Below are 17302 nucleotides of genomic sequence, written 5' to 3' on the forward strand. Positions count from 1 at the left end.
TTTGCTAGTGACTTTATCTACACTCCATGATTCTCTTTTATATATTGAACAATGGGCAGGAGTAAGGACAGAAAAGTTGTGAAAGACTTAGATGTTCTTATAAAAGTCCTTATAACCTATTGTGTCTTAGATTTGTCAGAATCAGTGCCTAAGAGAGGGATCCTTGTCCAAGTGATTTACCAAGGATGAGCTCTCCCAAGAAATCTCTGAAGGAAGGTAGAAAGCAAGATGAAGCAGAAGTTAAGCAAAGGTATAGTCTCAGATGTCCAGCATATCCTAACTCCGTGGGGAGCTCTGGGAGGTTCTCAATTACAGGATTTTTCAGCCCAGAGGTGCCTGGTCTGAACTGTTAGAACCTCGCTTCAGCCAGCTCTACACTACAGGTCACTCACAGGGGCCAATAATCTCCCAGACATCACCAGTATCTCCCAGACCATAATCTCCCATAATCTCCCAGACATAAACCATAATCTCCCAGACATCACCAGTCGAAGTGGTTCTCATCAGCCAAGAATAAACCTATGCAGAAGGCTTGCCCTTGGCAGTCAACATGTGCACCTCTGGGAAAATGAACACCCCACTCTGGAAAGGGAGATCTAGGAAGGGCACCAACAGCATCTGCTACCCATGATATTAAGGGACCCAAATCAGGTCCACATGATATCCCTTAAGAGCACTTATAAAGCCACCTATCAGTGAGTGCCATGTAAGATATCAGAGTTTGAAAGTCTAGAGGTGCAGAATAAGTGGGTAACCCAGCTAACGTGTACTGAGCACGTATTCCGTGCCACATACCATTATGCAATCTTGATTCCTCCCAAGAAATCTGCAACCTACATAATCATATTGCTCCAATTTCCTAGTGAACTGAGACACAGAGAATTTAAGTAACTTGATCAGGGCCACACCCCTAGCAAGAGCCAAAGAGTGATCATTTCATTGTCGATAACATGGTAGGGATTCTCTAAAACAAAGAAAATTAAATTCTAAGCCCTATTCCAAATCAAAACCTCTTCAATTGGGCTCATATTTTAACAAGTTCCTAAAGTGATTCTTATACACACTGAAGTGTGAGAGTCATTGCCAGTGGAATTAGTTTTTCAAGATGGAGAAAAAATGTGCAAAGGATAATCTCAACCACTAAAAATGATCAGCAGACGTAGATTTGCTTGTGAATGGTTACAGATAGTCTGAACGCAGTAAGAAGAAAGGGGAGAATGAATACCTCTCTCGAATACCAAACAACAATTACACAATTACACAGGTTGAAGGAACAATCTCTTCATGTCATATTGTTTGCTAAATTAAGAACAGAGAAGCAAAAATAAAAAGGTAAGGGAAACATTGACTTTGGGTCCTCATAGAGTGTTCTTTTCTATATCTGTGCTGGCATATTTAGGCATTTGCCCCTAAAAATATGTGAAAATGTCTGTTTCCCAAAGAAGAAGAGTCCATTATAAGATTGAGAAGGGAAATAATATTTCCTCAAAGGTTTTGGAAATGATAACACTATATCACTATAAGGAAATAAGTTAATTGCTGACAAATTATTAGCAGAGTATTTGTATATAAATATGCAATGTTTTGTTCGCTGAAATAACATGTGACCTAAATATGTCTACTCTCATAAAAATATATCATTATAAAAACTGGACCAGGAGACAAAGGAGAAAAAGAGAATACCAAAAAAGGAGAGGTTTTAAGTGTGATGCCACTTGGCTACAATGAAATACTTTGCAGATGATTGCATATGGGTACCACCAGCTACTGCACCATTTTCCCCCATTGCCCATTGATCTAATCAAGGAGAAGAGATTGCTGAGAGTGCAGAAGATCCTTCTTTTATGATGTCCACAGTATGCCCACTATGTCACCTTTAACCTGATACATTTGGTCATGATTGCTTTCCAATGCATTGTGACGGATACACAGAACTTCCTGGTATTGTTTAGAGACACATTCTAAGTAACATGCTCATTTATTTCTGATTAATGAGGTTGTTTGCTCTATCTCCACTCTATTGTTTCATATTTCAACCTGTTATTTGTAAAGAACTTATAGTAATAGTTTGTGTATAGTTCTCTGTTAATACCAGATTACTCTAACGTTTCAGGGGATTAATCCAGTCCTCAGAATGACCTCAAGCTCATTTAAATGGTGTATATCATATGATGGAGGGCTTTGGTGTTGGAGATTGAGTGTTGGAAACCCAAATATTTACACTATACAAAACAACAACAACAAAACAAAACAGAGAAAAGGAGAAGCTTTGGATGTTTAAGACTATATGCTGACTAAACTGACCTCTCCCACATCCCCACAAACTTACTAGCAGGTGGTTAGAGTCAAATGCTTGGTTTAATCATATTAGTGAAGATTATAAAGAAGCTTTAAAATTGCAAGGCTAGTGTGCAGTGCTGGAATTGTTCAGAGAGCGTTCATAAGAAATCAGTTATCATAGAAAGCTGAAACAAAGAAACAGTTCCCTTAGTAAGTTAAGAGCAGAGGGAAGGGCTGGCTAATATTGACCTGAACCATGTCCAGAAATTTGGGTGTATGTATGAACTGTCTCTTTTTTCAGCAGGCAAAAGATGCCAGTGATCAATATTGAAGACTTGACAGAAAAGGACAAATTGAAGATGGAAGTTGACCAGCTCAAGAAGGAAGTGACCCTGGAAAGAATGCTGGTAAACTGTTGCTCCCTTTTGAATTTTATTTTAAACTATAGATATGGTAGGACTGCCAGGTCAGGACCTGTCACAGGGAAGCAGAATTTGCCACCCTAAACAAAATATACCTCCTTAACATAAGTATTGTTTTAGACTGGTTATTTTTAAGAAACAGCAGATAGGAGAATATCTGAAAACCAAGTAAAAGTTGTCCTTTTGTAAGAGACATTTACAGTTATAAGAGAAGTCTCCATTTATAAAGTCTCCCTCTCTGTACCAAGAAGAGAAGGATGACTCTAAAACTCTTATTAGGAGAGAAGGCAAGGACTTAAATGCACTTGAATTAAGTGGGCTTTTGATGACTGCTTTCCCTGAAAACCTCCCATAACTGGCCTTTTTGCCCCCAGCCCCCAACATCTTTTGTCTTCAGCTGGAGATGGTATTTAAGAGGGTGTCCTGGGCCATTTTGATTTTCCTGGATCTCTTCCATGTACAAAGGAGATATACATGCTATTAAATTTCTGTGTGTTTTTCTCCTGTTAATCTGCCTTTTTCATTAACAGGGGTGTCTCAGTTAAGAACCTAAAAGAGTAGAGGGAAAATGATTTGTCCTCCCCCACACCATTCACTGGAGAGTCTCAATGTAGCTAAAAATGAATTGTTCAGGTAAAAATGCATTTAAAGAATAAGAAAATTAATAATCATAATTATCTCTTGATTCAGACTTTAAATGGAAGGTTTGGCAAACTATTTTCCATGGGCCAAATCCTTAGACTGTTTTTGTATGACCACTAAACTAAAAATGTTTTTCCATTTTCATAGAATTGTTTTAAAAAAGAAAGAAAGAGAGGGAAAGAAAAAGGAAACAAAGACTATGAGACAGAGACCATATTTTTAGTTAAGCAGTGAAATGAAGCAATGCATACATAGGCATTTTATTTTTCCTTTTCTAAATTGATAAGTTTCTTTTTATTTAATGTAATACTTTGATGTTTAAATACTTTTAGCCAAGACCTCATTTCCTCCAGCACTGTCATGGCTAGTAATGAATGAGTACACGCTATTCCTTCTTTGCAAATAAAAATGAGTTCAAGCTCAAGAATTTACTCGTTCCTCCTAAAAACATCTGACAGATCTTGGAAATGGTTACCAAGAGTTCTGTGCCATTAAAAGGAGAGGAGCAGCAAAGGAATAAAAGCTTCCTCCAAACAAACAGTGACTGAAGCTTGGAAAATGTAGATATGTATTTTAGATTTCTTCATTTTAGGAAAGTAAGTAGAATAAAACTCCTCTACGAGCGATAAGAGTATATTTTATATTTTTTCCAAAACACATTTTATCAAGCCAAAGCAGAAAAGGAGTTTGTATTATCTTCATACTTTGCTCAAGACCCTTATTCCCAATAAAAATTGGAATTTTGGCTTCTTTGACATTTATAATTGTCTCAAACTTCTCTTTTGCCCTTTCCATACAGGCAAAACATATTTTGCTGTAAAAATAAAATTAAATATATACACAGCACAAAAAGCTTAGAACATACAACAGAACAGTTAAAATCTTTATATTTTGGGGGAAATAAAGGAAAGTCATTTTTTCTTCTTGACTTGAAACATCCAAATGCTGTTTCATTATTTATTTCCTTAGGATTGTTGTTTGAAAGGCAGTTGGATCATATTCATGTTTATTATTCATTTGTAGCCAGCTCATCTGGGATTTTTTATTTTGGGTGAACATCATATACATCACCATCTAGCAGGTTTGGGGGTTCCTTTTGCCTGCTACTCAAAATCTCCTTGCTTTTGGAAATCAAACTTCCTAAATCTTAATTTTGAATTTTGAAAGGAAAAAAATGTGAATCTAAATTACTGCATATTTCAGAATTGTGTATAAACTACGAGTATCCTCATATGAAGTAGACATCTGACCAAGGCCTTGCCTCAGTTAGAAGTGATGTTTCCTAATATGTAGATAATGAACTTGCAGAGTTATAAAGTAATCTTAAGTCTTATGTCTAATGTTGCTGGAAATTTGCATACAAAAATGATATAAATATTTTATTTAAAAAAACAGTGAATTAGAGAAGTTATGGAATGGCCACCTAATGGACTGCCAGAAGCGAAGTAGTTTCATGTTAATGTCATGAACAGTAGAATAAGTGAAAAGGAAATAAGTTGAACATTAAAAGAAATATTTTGAGCTTGTGTGGATATGCATGTGTATATGTGTATACGCAGATGCACACATTTATATTTCTATGTGTTATAGAACATTGACTCTTTCTAAAAGGTGTGTTAAGTGGCACATGGACCATTTAAGCTCTGGCTGAGTCCATTAAGTTACTAAAGCCTGATTTTTCATGAAGCCATTACTATAATGGTAGATGAGTGAAGAGCAAGCTCTTAAACAAAAATAATGATTTAGTTCTACAAATACGTGTTTACTGAGCACCACCTAAACACAGTCTCTGTTCTGGATGCCAGTGATACATGTGAACAAGTCAGCCAAAGGTCCTTGACTCTTTGGAGCTCATGATCAATCATTGTAAATGAGTTTAAATTCTTTTTTTTCTTTCTTTTTTTAAAGATTTTTTTAAAATTTATTTATCTATTTGTCAGAAAGAGAGAGAGAAAGCACACAAGCAGGCAGAGAGGCAGGCAGAGGCAGAGAGGGAGGCAGGCTCTCCACCGAGCAGGGAGCTGAATGCGGGACTCAATTCCAGGACCTCAGGATCATGACCTGAGCCGAAGGCAGTGGCTTAACCCACTGAGTCACCCAGGCGTCCCTGTAAATGAATTTAAAATAAAATTATATGTGTATACTTCTGAGAATTCAGGAGTGGCGATAAGCCTAGAGTTTAAAAATTATTCATTCCCTTCCACCTTTACAGGTCACATTTCTGGAATGAGGAAACAGATTTAATCAATGTTTACTCTGGTGACCCTGGTGACCTCTGTAGCCAGCTGTTTTCTGATCCCTGTTCTGATCTCCTTTAGAGAAGCTGGAGGCAGTTTCTCCTGAGAACCCTTAGCTGAGTTATGGCCAAATGGTTCTCCTTTACCTGAAGATATCCAGGAGGACAGGAAAAAGAGCAGCTATTTTTTTCTTCTCTCCTAGAAAATACATATGCACTGGTGGAAAGCAGAACACATCAAAAAGAACACAGAAATTATAATACATTCTTGGATTCTGCAGCATTCTGTATTAAACCAAATGTGTCATTTCTTTCTCCTTCCCTTTAAGGTCTCCAAATGCTGTGAAGAAGTAAGGGATTATGTTGAAGAAAGATCTGGGGAAGATCCACTAGTAAAGGGTATCCCAGAGGACAAAAATCCCTTCAAGGAACTCAAAGGAGGCTGTGTGATTTCATAAGAAAAAAAAAAAAAATTCCATGGAATAACTTGAGCTTTAATGACAGTACTAATTTTTGGTCATCTATAATAATACCGTTAAGCATGTACGTAACCTTTTGATTTATAAGTACAAACTTTTAATAAAAATTGGGATGTGATAATGCATAAATCTGTTTTTCTTAAAGTATTTAACACAGGGTTTAGCACATAACTGGCAATAACTATTGATTGACCCCTTTCTTTAACAATGACTACTCTGGAGACAGCTGGTTGGCTCAGTCAGTTAAGTGTCTGACTTTTGATTTGGCTAAGGGATGTGCTCTCAGTGTCGTGAGCTTGAGCCCCACGTTGGGCCCCATTGTGGGCATGAAACCTCCTTGGAATTCTCTCTCTCCTTCTCCCTCTTCCCATTCACACTCTCTCTCACTCTCTCAAAAACAAACAAACAAAAACAAAAAACCCAAACAAACAAACAAATACTATGTTTCATGAATGAGTCTATATTATTCTGGTTGCCAACATATAGTTTTCTGTTTCTTAACTTCTCTTTCAACACTACTAATATTCTAGCAGGAGGAAATTTTATGGTTAGCCTTATATTTTTTCCAAACTTTCTCTTCCTTTGTAGAATTAGGAACTCTATTCTTTTGATTCATGGAAGATCTATTGACAGAATGTGTGCTCTGAAGATTTTCACTGTGGATGTTTCGTTTTCTGTTTCTCTTGCTCTCTCAACCCCCAGTCAGCAGTGATGGTTTTAACATAACCTCTTCCTACATTCTTACCATTTTTAACTTGATGTAGCTTTTTACCACAATACCAAATGGATTAAGAGGCAGTCTGTGGTCATGGAGACAGCAGATTTAACCAGCACCAGAGTAAAGGTCATAAGAAGCCAGAGAGTTCTGGCTCTGGCATTTTACTGCCTGACTTTGGATAAATTACTTACTCTTTCTAAATCTCAGTTTCTTCTTCTGTAGGATAGGAATAATATGGTCCTATCCCCTTTTTCATGGGGAGTTATATATTACCTTCGGGGGATTAGGGCACTCAGCATACTGCCTGGCACATAGTAGCAACATCCAGTAAGTATTAACTAGTCGTTTTGCTGAGAAAGAAACTAGACAAATATCCAGAACCCTTTGAGAGCCATGCATTCCATTCCATCCCATCCCTAAGAAGACTCTCACCAGTACAGCGTTTTTTCCTATAACAGTCTTAAGAACAAAATGATAGAAAAATAGCTGTCTTCTGCATCATCTTGCTAATCAGTTTCCTCCTGGCATCTCACCAAGTTGACATAAGCCAAATTTCACTACCTTTGTGCTAAAGACTGAGAGATAATTTGCCTCTCATCTGTAACAAATGATGAGTGCTGATTACTGCAACTTGGAAACTGTTTTCGTTGTGTTTCCTTGTTGCTATCTCACATTTACAGTGCTATTTTTGGATACGTCAGTGATCAGAATACAAGGGAATGCTAATTGATTGTCATCCTTTTTAAAAACAAGAATTAATCTATAATTTGGTCTGGAAGGGAATCTCAAGGTGGTCCCAAGTTTAGCTCCTAGCACTGTCCTTTCCACTCTGGCCGTAGTAAATGCTCAACAAGGATTAAGGTTGCACGCTAGTCCAACCCCTTCATTTTGAAATGGAGGAAATCCAGGCTCTGAGAAGTAAGTTAGCAAGTTTCTCAGGTCCAGACTCTGGATCTCTAGCTGAATGGTTAACACCACACTCTACCACATATCATATATGCTTTGAGTATTAAGAGATTCCAGGATAAACTATTGGAGTTTATCTTTTTCCTCAGGAGACACTATTTTCCTTTTAAAACTGCAAAACTTCTCTCCAGCCACCCCCTCAGCCCTTCCCATCTCCCTGTTCCGCTCTCTTGTCTCCCATAGCACCCGTGACCATCTAGCATCCCATACACCTTACTTCATTATTTGTTTAATTGTGGTCTGTCTCAAAGGTATTTCTGTGTGCAATTTAGTGCTTATTATATGTTCCATTTATCTTTTTCCTCCCTGACTAAAAAAAGTATAACAGAATTGTGGCTATCGCATTTAGTAACATGTATAGTCCTAACCACATCTCTAGTTTTATCTAACACTGGAAATGGATTTGGAAGGCAGGTGATTCTAAGTGAAAACCCTGGCTCATTCAATTTCTACTTTAACTCTTTGAACATCACGGGTTTTGTTTGTTTGTTTGTTTTGTTTTGTTTTATTTTTTCAAAATAAAATGAGAAACTAGAATGGATTCTTATATGAAAATTTAAAGTCACTTAGAACAGATATAGATAAAAACCTTATCAAGGTCCTCTATTACAGTAGACCTGGAGACTTCCTGTAGTCAACAAACTTAAGTATTAAATAATTCCCAACATGACACCCCATTTCCCCACCTTCTGCAGTTAGTCAGACTGATCTCTCCACCTGAAGTGTCCCTCCACTCTAACTCATTTCAGCCTGTGGAAATCCTTCTCCTTCTCTGAGGCTCACTATAAACTATCTCCTTTGTCCCTCACTCCAGCCCAAGAGTATTCTGCAAAATCTTTTAACTCACTTAACATTCCCTTGCTTTCTTTTATTACAGTCTATATGGTTGTCTTACTCTCAAATCTGTGTTATGAATTTCCCAAGCCAGAAGCTCTGTTCATCTTTGAAACTGCCGTTAACAACTCATAAATTGTCTCTACAATTTAATTGACTTAATAAGTGTTCAATTAAAAGCAGGAAGGACGCTAGTTTTTATTTTGGAGAATTCAGAATTCTTATTACCTTAACTAAGGAATGAATTGACAGTAGGGTAACATTTGTGTTGTTTTAAAATACAGACTGTCTGCAGGAGTTGGAATAAGATAAAGTTCATAGAAAGGAATATAGAGAAAGATGGTCTAGGAAGAAGGTTGTGAGGTCATGACTATCCCACAGGCTACACAGTTGCAACAGTGAGTGATTTTTTTTTTCCAGAAGTTATTTCGGGGCCACAGATTACTAGGTTAAAATGAGTGAGGTAAGACTATAGGGAAACAAAAAGTACTCTAGGCATAGCCTTAACATTTGGCTCATCCACAGAATTTCCTAGTACCAGTAATGAGAATGGGTAAAGCATATATACTTACCATAATATATCATTTGAGATACTTGCACTTTGAAAGTATTTTGTACACATAGGTGAGTTTAAGCTTTAGCAAGGAAAGAAAAACGATTATTTTAATTTGTGTTGATTTTATTTTAGCCAGATTTCAAAACAATGCTAATATTGAACTTATAAAATTCCTAAAAGAATGTATTAACATAAGGAAAAGAGTAAACTGAATAATAAGAATGACCACTTACAATGAAATTTAAGTCTTGTGAAACCAAAATTGATAAAATAAATCATTTTTATATGAACTATAAGTAGTTAAGATGATCAGAGCATCAGACATAGGCCATCCTGTAACTTTACATTATCTCCATCTAGAAAAGGAAGCTTATGCATATAGTTACATGAAATGAGTGAGTTTATGAAATGTTCCATGTGATTGTTGTAATAAATTGAACTAAAACAAGTTAACTGGGTGGATCAAATATGCGTTAAATATGCTCCTTTGAAACCATCATTTTAATGGCCTAAACAGTCACCGTTAACTTTATAAATTCCAGAGGAGAAGAATTTGGGAAATAACCTAGTTTACTTCCACCAACAAAACAAAGGCAGAGAGTATCTATGTCTTGCAAAAAATCACAAGATAGAGTAAGACAAGAACACTTGTCTTTTTGAGTTCAGCCTAGCATTAAATCAACTCCAATATAACCGCCCTCGATATTTTCTTATACAGTTTCCTTTATATGGATTTTTTAACAACACACTTAATACGTCAGAAAAGTAACCAAAGAGTTGTTTTTCCTTTTTTTGCAGGTCACGGTAGATATTTCATGGTCTTTGCTCTTTTATAATTTAAAAGTAGAAATAACCACACAGTTAATTTTCTTAAGCAGATTTCTTTAAAACATTTGTCAAAAGACAGTGGGTTAATAAAAGTTTCTAATTATACCTATTATCTTTCATTGCAGAGTGGTTTGCACACATACTATTTTGTAAAACAAATTTTATTAAAAGTAATACGTAAAATATAAGTAAAAAGCTAACATGACATTTGGCTATAACGCAAATGGATTTTAAACTTTGTTTATCTGATAAGTTTTGTTGATAGAACATTTCTGTGAGAATAGACAAGAAATTGTTACCATGGTTGCTCTCTGAGAGGTAAATTCCATGCTTAGGGATGGGGGCTACATGCTCTTCTAAAAAGAAGTGTTCCCATCCTTTACCATTTAAAACCAAACAATAACAAGACATTTTTCAGAATGCTGTGTCATCATAGGATTTCAGCATTTCCCAATTCACTTTAATCAGTTCACTTAAAGTGATTTTAGTATCATGCATTATTCTGTAAGAATAAAAACTAAAAAAAAAAAAAAAAAAAGACTAATACGCATTTGCTCTCCAATTTAAGTTCGCCTAGTACGGGGAAGAAGTTAAACGACCACTATGGATTTATAACTATTTATCACGGTCTGCAAGTAGATGATTTCAAAAAGAAGAAATTTCCAGGTCAAAATAATTCTATTTTTATGATTTGGAAAAGACATGCATTAAGTTACTTAACTAGCTTATTTGATTTGGTGCTGAAAACTTATTTAGTTTGGGCCACATTAACTACTTTCACTAACTTATTTATTTTTAACCAACCTTTTAAATCTGAGCAATGGGGAATCAAAAAATATTAATTGCTTTTGGAGACAGATGTGAGTTTTTTGGCTTGGCTCACCTTGCAAACTAAAGGGGGGTGGAGGGTGGGGGTGGGCCCTGTGGAAGCTTATTTAACTTCTTTGAGCCTGGGAGATCCTAGAATGTGTGGTATTTAAAATACAGAAAAGCTCCCAAACAGTTTTCTTCACCAACGTGATTTATCAGATGTAGATACATAAATGCAATTAGAAACGTAACTTACCTTAGCTAATTCACTGTTCCCCTGGCCCATCATCTATTTTATAAATTAGAAAACCAAAATCCAGAAAAAAATAAATGACTTTTCCAGTGATAGCCAGTGGCAGAGTTGGGACTAGACCCAGAGTTCTCACCAAGTAGCTTATTGTTCCTGTCCCTCCAATGTATTCACTGAGGACAAGCAGGTAGAACCTAGAGAGAAATTAGGAACAAACAAAAGCCTGTGCTTATAAAATAGGGAGTGGCTTGGGGTGTCTAAGCCCAGGCACCCTGAAATTCTCCATTCAGGCCACCACACTTAACTTGAATTTGACTCTCTAGGCAAGGAGGTCATCTCCAAAGAGAGAAATATCTAACTGCTTGGGAAGGTTTCTTACGTTCGTGCTTTAGTTTTCTTCTAGGCTCTTGAGCATCTATAGCAAACCAAACATAAAGTTTTAGTTTATAGTCAAAGAGAAACTTTATATTTCAGGTAAACATGTCAGGTCCCACACCTTTCCTGGCTTTACAAAATGGCAGCAAGATGAATACTGCTTTCCAGAGAGTGGAGAAACCCAAGCTGAGTGAATCCGCTGCGGACCTCCAGGAAGTTTGTGGGAGCCAGGAATTCCTAACCCTTGGTGTCGACAGTCACCCAAACCGTGGTCGATGAGGAATGGGGAAACACTTCCTGGTAAGAACTTTCAGATTCCTTCTTCTGTCTTCTCTAGTATCATCCGTGTGTCCTCCAAATCATTACAAAACATGCCCCTGCAGAAAGAGTAAGAGCTCTGCTGTGGACGTTGCAGACAGTTCATTAATGTCTGAAAACGGCCCTGCAAATTGTTAACAATATTCCCATCCCGATGCCCTCTTGACCCGCCGATGTGTGACTGTGTTTCGGGCATTTAACAGACGGGATGGATACACATCAACAGACGTGGTGGGTGTATCTGAGATGACAGCTCAGTTTCGTTCTCCTGCGGGGCCTTTTCCCGCCACACGCATGGAACTAGGGAAAAGTAACACGCTGTATATTTTTGAAACTTGGAGAGGAGAAGGGCCGTTATTTCCTGCAGGCTAGTGTCCTCCTTTTCTTGCTTCGCAAACAAAACCCGGATGTGACTTGGGAAGGAAAAAAAAAAAAAGGAACAAAAAGTAAAACTTTAGTTGTTTCTCCAGGAGAGTCGGCTAGTGCAGCCTCAGCTGTCTGGCCACAGCCCTGGCGAGTCCCCCGCGGGCGTGGCAGGCTTGGGAGCCGGCAGGGGGCCAGCATCCCGCTGGGAGCTCCGGCAGCGCCCAGCTTCTCGGGCTCCCTCTCCACTCAACCCTCCGGGGCTCGCTGGAGCAGGCTTCCCGCGGTCGAGGGGGCCTGAGAAAGAGCCGAGGACGCGGGGCAGGGTCGCCGCGAGGGGCCGCCCCGCAGGCGGCCGAGCTCTCGGGGCTCTGCGGAGCACGGTGGGGAGGCGGTCCTGTCCAGCGCCGGCCGGCGGGCGGGGTGCGCGGGCACCGCAGTTATTTTGGGGCGCGTCCTAGTTTGCTGCATTTCCAGCCTCTCCGCTTCCAGAGCTATCCCCAGGCCCGGTTCTGGGGCGAAAATGCCGGCCCTTCACATCGAAGATTTGCCCGAAAAGGAAAAGCTGAAGATGGAAGTTGAGCAACTTCGCAAAGAAGTGAAGTTGCAGAGGCAACAGGTAAATTGTCCCAGAGCATTTCCTTCTCTGAAATGAACCAAGGGCAGTTTTTCCTGGTTTGTTACAGTAAAACAGTACTGCTTTTCTGGTTTTTGTTATCCGCCCCCCCCCCCCGCCCCAGCTTCTCTTGAAGTAGGGCTTTGTTGGTACCTGGGAACTGCCAGTCGGTGTGGGGAAATCGTCGGAGGTAAAGGAGAGCAAGGGTCGGCTGAGTAATTTAAAGCCAAATGTCAGAACATCTGAGCCTAGGACTGGGCAAATGGACAGAAAATTCTGCCTGCTGTTACTTGGTTTTACAAACTCAAAATGAAGGGAAATAGATGGCTATTTAGTTCCTTGATCTTTTTCATTATGGGAAAGAATGGTATTTTAGTGCTTTTTAATCACTATTTAATTCATATTTAATTTAGGTAATTTGAATTACATAATTTTGAATTTCACCAGGCCTCTCCAGAGGTATGCAATGAACAGCTCACTGGGGCTTGAGAACAAAACATTACAATTTCTATTTTTATTTGTTCATAACTCCCATCCCTTTAATACCTTCCACTTGGTTATAGGTATACACAGTGAACCAATACAGTAGTATCTGCATTTATTTATAAATAATTATACATATATTTGGGTACATATGAAAATTCTTTTTAGTCATGATTTAAAATTTGAGAGACCACCAAAGTAGATTACAAATTCAGTGAGAACATATGTCTCAGTGTTCAGAAGTCTCCGCCAAAACGTGCTGGAGATTTTGTACTTTTGACTTTTTACTGGTAGCTTGAGCATGCATTTCTTCCTTTTTTTCCTCAATCAGGCAACCTAAAGTCCAGGAATAGGTTTTTGGATAGTTTTTTTTTTTTTTTTTTTTTTTTTTTTTTAAGGAAATGATCCACTCCTTTCTCCATAGCAAGAAAAATGTAAACCGATTTCATTTCTCTGTGGTTTAATTCTAGAAAATATTTTTTAAAAATAGAAAAGGAAAACAATGGAAATTAAGCAGTTATAGTAAATAAGCTCCTTTACTTTCCTGCTCTAATTATGGTAAATCTGCTCATGACAGAGTCCTGTTACTCGAGATGAACATTTGAGTGATATTTGGAAGATGCGGGTGTTTTTGAGTTTTACTTTATACACATTTCTTTTCTGAAATTTAATCTTTCACTTCCAAATCCCTATTCTTCCTAGATTTTTGAGTGCAAAGGTTGTTTCTATCCATGTTGAAAGTTTTTGTACCTTTAAAAATACTGCTGTGCTTAAAGGAATAAACAAAGCTATGGTACCCAAAGAATAGGGTAGTTTCTTAAAACTTTAAGGAACCCATTTTGTGGATGACAAAGTGCAGTCTGTGTTGGCCACTGAGATTTTTTCACACAATGCATCTTAAAAGTTACATATCAAACAGAGTTGCATATACTGAAGCATAGCCTTGTACAAAGTTGGAATATCCTAATACCAGAGTATACAGAACTTCTAGGAGAAAAAAGAGACAAGTGTCTTCTAGGTATTTTAAGCTTCAAATTAGAAATTGGGCAGGGACCTGGATGCAGCTGACTGTGGAGAAATTGAAGGTGTCATTCATGAGCCATTCCTCCCTGCCAGCTCCCCACCTCCTCTCCTTAGGACACACCCTGCTGCATCAGTTTCCAACTCCAAGTGTATGCTAATGGGAGAGAAAACTTCAGAGAGAGCCTTAGCAGATACAAGGAGAGGCATCTGAATCCTAATGATAATATTCAAACATATGTTACCACACACTTTGGTTTATAGATTATTAGTGTTCTACAACCATTTATGGCTCTTAGATCATTCAGTGCTCTCCCTTTTAAGGATCAAAAACTTGAATCCCAAGGAGGCTAAGTACCTCCTTATTTAAGAGCTCATAGGTAATGATACAGACGTGTACTAAAACACATGTGTTCTGATAAACCAGTTCATTATTCTGTCAATAAATTGTTCATGTCTGAGCTGTGTGCTCTGCTCAGGCCAAGGACACAGAATCCACGGGTTGAATTCTGGCTCCAGCTAACTGTTGCTCAAACACATCTTCTTGATCATGGAAGGAAATGCTCAGAGGAGTAATTATTCACTTTTGGAGGTTACAGATCTCTTTGGAAACCTAGTGAAGAAGCCTCTATAGAAACAGATACAATTTGGGGGAACTCTAATCTTACCCGCAAATATCTGTGGGGAGACAGGCCCCAGGTTGTGGTTACTTGCATCTGTACTTCTGACAATTCCCATAAAATGTGTGCACTATGAACGTCAGCAACAAATAAGAGCAGTTGTTATCCAAGAGAACAGCACTTGAAAAGATTTTTATTTCACCACACTTTAAATCATCTAACTCCATCACCTAGGTCTAAATTTTATTTTTTTTTAAAGATTATTTATTTATTTATTTGACAGGCAGAGATCACAAGCAGGCAGAGAGGCAGGCAGAGAGAGAGAGGGGGAAGCAGACTCCCTGCTGAGCAGAGAGCCCGATGCGGGGCTTCATCCCAGGACCCCAGGATCATGACCTGAGCCGAATGCAGAGGCTTTAACCCACTGAGCCACCCAGGCATCCCTAATTCTAAATTTTAGAACAGTGGTCTTCACTTTGTGTGCAAAAAATATGTGGGGTATGGGAGTAAAATATTAAAAATTTCTACTTTTGGTTAGATTTAAATCTCTTCTGACAGTTTCCAGTTTATGTTTTATAATTACATATTAAGTGTAACACAGTAGAATCAATACTTATTTATAAGTAAATAATTAGATATCATTACATAATTATGTACATTTTGGGATATATATATATGTATATATATATATATATATGCAAGCATGTTTTTGTGATCACCATTAAGACAATTTGAAGATTATTAATCTAGGTTACAAATTCAATGGGACAGTTTCCCAGGGTTAAGAGATCTCTATTAGAATTTGCTGGAGCTTCTGTAATTTTTAATTCTAATTTCTTCTTAACAATGCAGGCCTTCATTAACACACTAATCCTTTTTTTTTTCTTCCTTTTTCATCCTTTTTCTTTTTTAAATTCACTCTTGCAATCTGTCTCTGAAGGATAGAGTTTTTGAAAAAAACTATTCAGTCCTTTCTCCATTATAGAAAAAGTTTCAACTAATTACATAAACACAAGAATCTCAGATAAGCCCAATAAACCTCAGATAAATCTTTTGTTATGATCATTGCCCTCAAGCAATGCGAAGGAATCCTGAATAGAGACACAAATGGTATGACTGGGCAACCTCAGCCTCTCCAGCATCAGACTTTCTCCAATGTTTCTATCATTTTGTAAAATTGCAGAACATGGCACACACCCGTAAGTGAGAATTTTGGCAGGACATAGCCCAAAACATTTGGGGATTATCTATTACTGCACCTGTTCATTAGCATGGGAAATTGAAAATGCAGTATATTTTGGTTTGTAAAATATTATGAATAGATCATAATTATATTTCAGCAGAGGAGAGAATTCACATGAGGCACGATGGATAGAAATCGCTGGGATGAGCTATTTAATACAATGACTTTCAAGCTTTTTGACCCTCACCATAGTGAGAAATATATTTTACATAGATTGTGTCATTCATATATAGCATATATGTTATACATACTTTGTACAACTATTTTTATACTATTTTATTTTTTTAAATGCTAGTTGTGCTCAATTATATTAATTTCACTAAAGGGTGCTAATGAAGTGTAGACAATCTTGACCTAATTCATTCTTTTTTTTCTCTTAAGGTGTCTAAATGTTCTGAGGAAATCAAGAACTACATTGAAGAACGTTCTGGAGAGGATCCTCTGGTGAAAGGAATTCCAGAAGACAAGAATCCTTTTAAAGAGAAAGGCAGCTGTATTATTTCATAAATAACTCTGGAGAGAAATTTCATCCTTAGTAGAAGAACTAGTTTGTTTTGTTTTTCTGAAATAAAACCGAAATTCCTTTCAAAGAAGGAAAACAAAATTTAAAGACTTTCTTAAACACTTATATTGATATGGTTATGTATAAAAGCTGTGTGCTTCTCATCTTTGCTCACTACACCTCCTTGTTAAGAGGGCAGAGAGTATCAAATGTACAATTATGGAAATAAGGACATTACTTGTGCATGACTCACCTCTTTCAGTATATTGCTTGATGCCTTAAATAAAGTTTTATCTCTGGAAAATGAGTGTTGGCAATTTTTAAAAGCAGGTTGTTGTTGGGGGAGTGGTTTGGTGTTTTTTGTTTGTGTGTTTGTTTTGCATTTACTTTTATATTTTTTCCCATAACTGTTCACGTGTTTGGGACACTTATCAAAGGATTAGGGGATTTGATAGATCAGTTCTCCAATCTAGCTCTCTCCTTCAAATCTCAGTTGGTTTACGATGCTGAGTTCTGACTTCTGGAATGTTTCTGATCTAATTTTAACTATGAGGGAACTAAGGGAGTAGAATTCCTCACATTGACGGAGTAGCTGAGACAGGAACCACATTAGCACTCGAAACCCACATTACCAGTCACCATACAGATCTTGGTCAAAGTGTTGCTGCAGTGGTGCTGTGGGGAAGGGCCACGTGTGGGGCCTGTGAGAAGCCCCCAGGAGGTCAGCCCCAATATGTCCAT

General features: G+C 37.7%; 2 protein-coding genes across 2 annotated transcripts; both read left to right on the top strand.

Moving 5' to 3' along the window:
• Positions 1-2585: 2585 nt before the first annotated feature.
• GNGT1 (G protein subunit gamma transducin 1) lies at positions 2586-6038 on the top strand (the record flags this gene model as incomplete). Its single annotated transcript, XM_080818671.1, has 2 exons — positions 2586-2687; positions 5910-6038. Exons 1-2 carry the CDS (start codon positions 2592-2594, stop codon positions 6036-6038), a joined length of 225 nt encoding a protein of 74 aa, XP_080674797.1. The 5' UTR covers positions 2586-2591.
• A 6144-nt stretch (positions 6039-12182) lies between these two features.
• Positions 12183-16861, top strand: GNG11 (G protein subunit gamma 11). Its single transcript, XM_080818857.1, has 2 exons — positions 12183-12696; positions 16441-16861. Exons 1-2 carry the CDS (start codon positions 12601-12603, stop codon positions 16564-16566), a joined length of 222 nt encoding a protein of 73 aa, XP_080674983.1. The 5' UTR covers positions 12183-12600; the 3' UTR covers positions 16567-16861.
• Positions 16862-17302: the final 441 nt, after the last annotated feature.

The sequence above is a fragment of the Martes martes genome (assembly GCF_963455335.1).
Source record: "Martes martes genome assembly, chromosome: 11".
Taxonomy (NCBI): Eukaryota; Metazoa; Chordata; class Mammalia; order Carnivora; family Mustelidae; genus Martes; species Martes martes.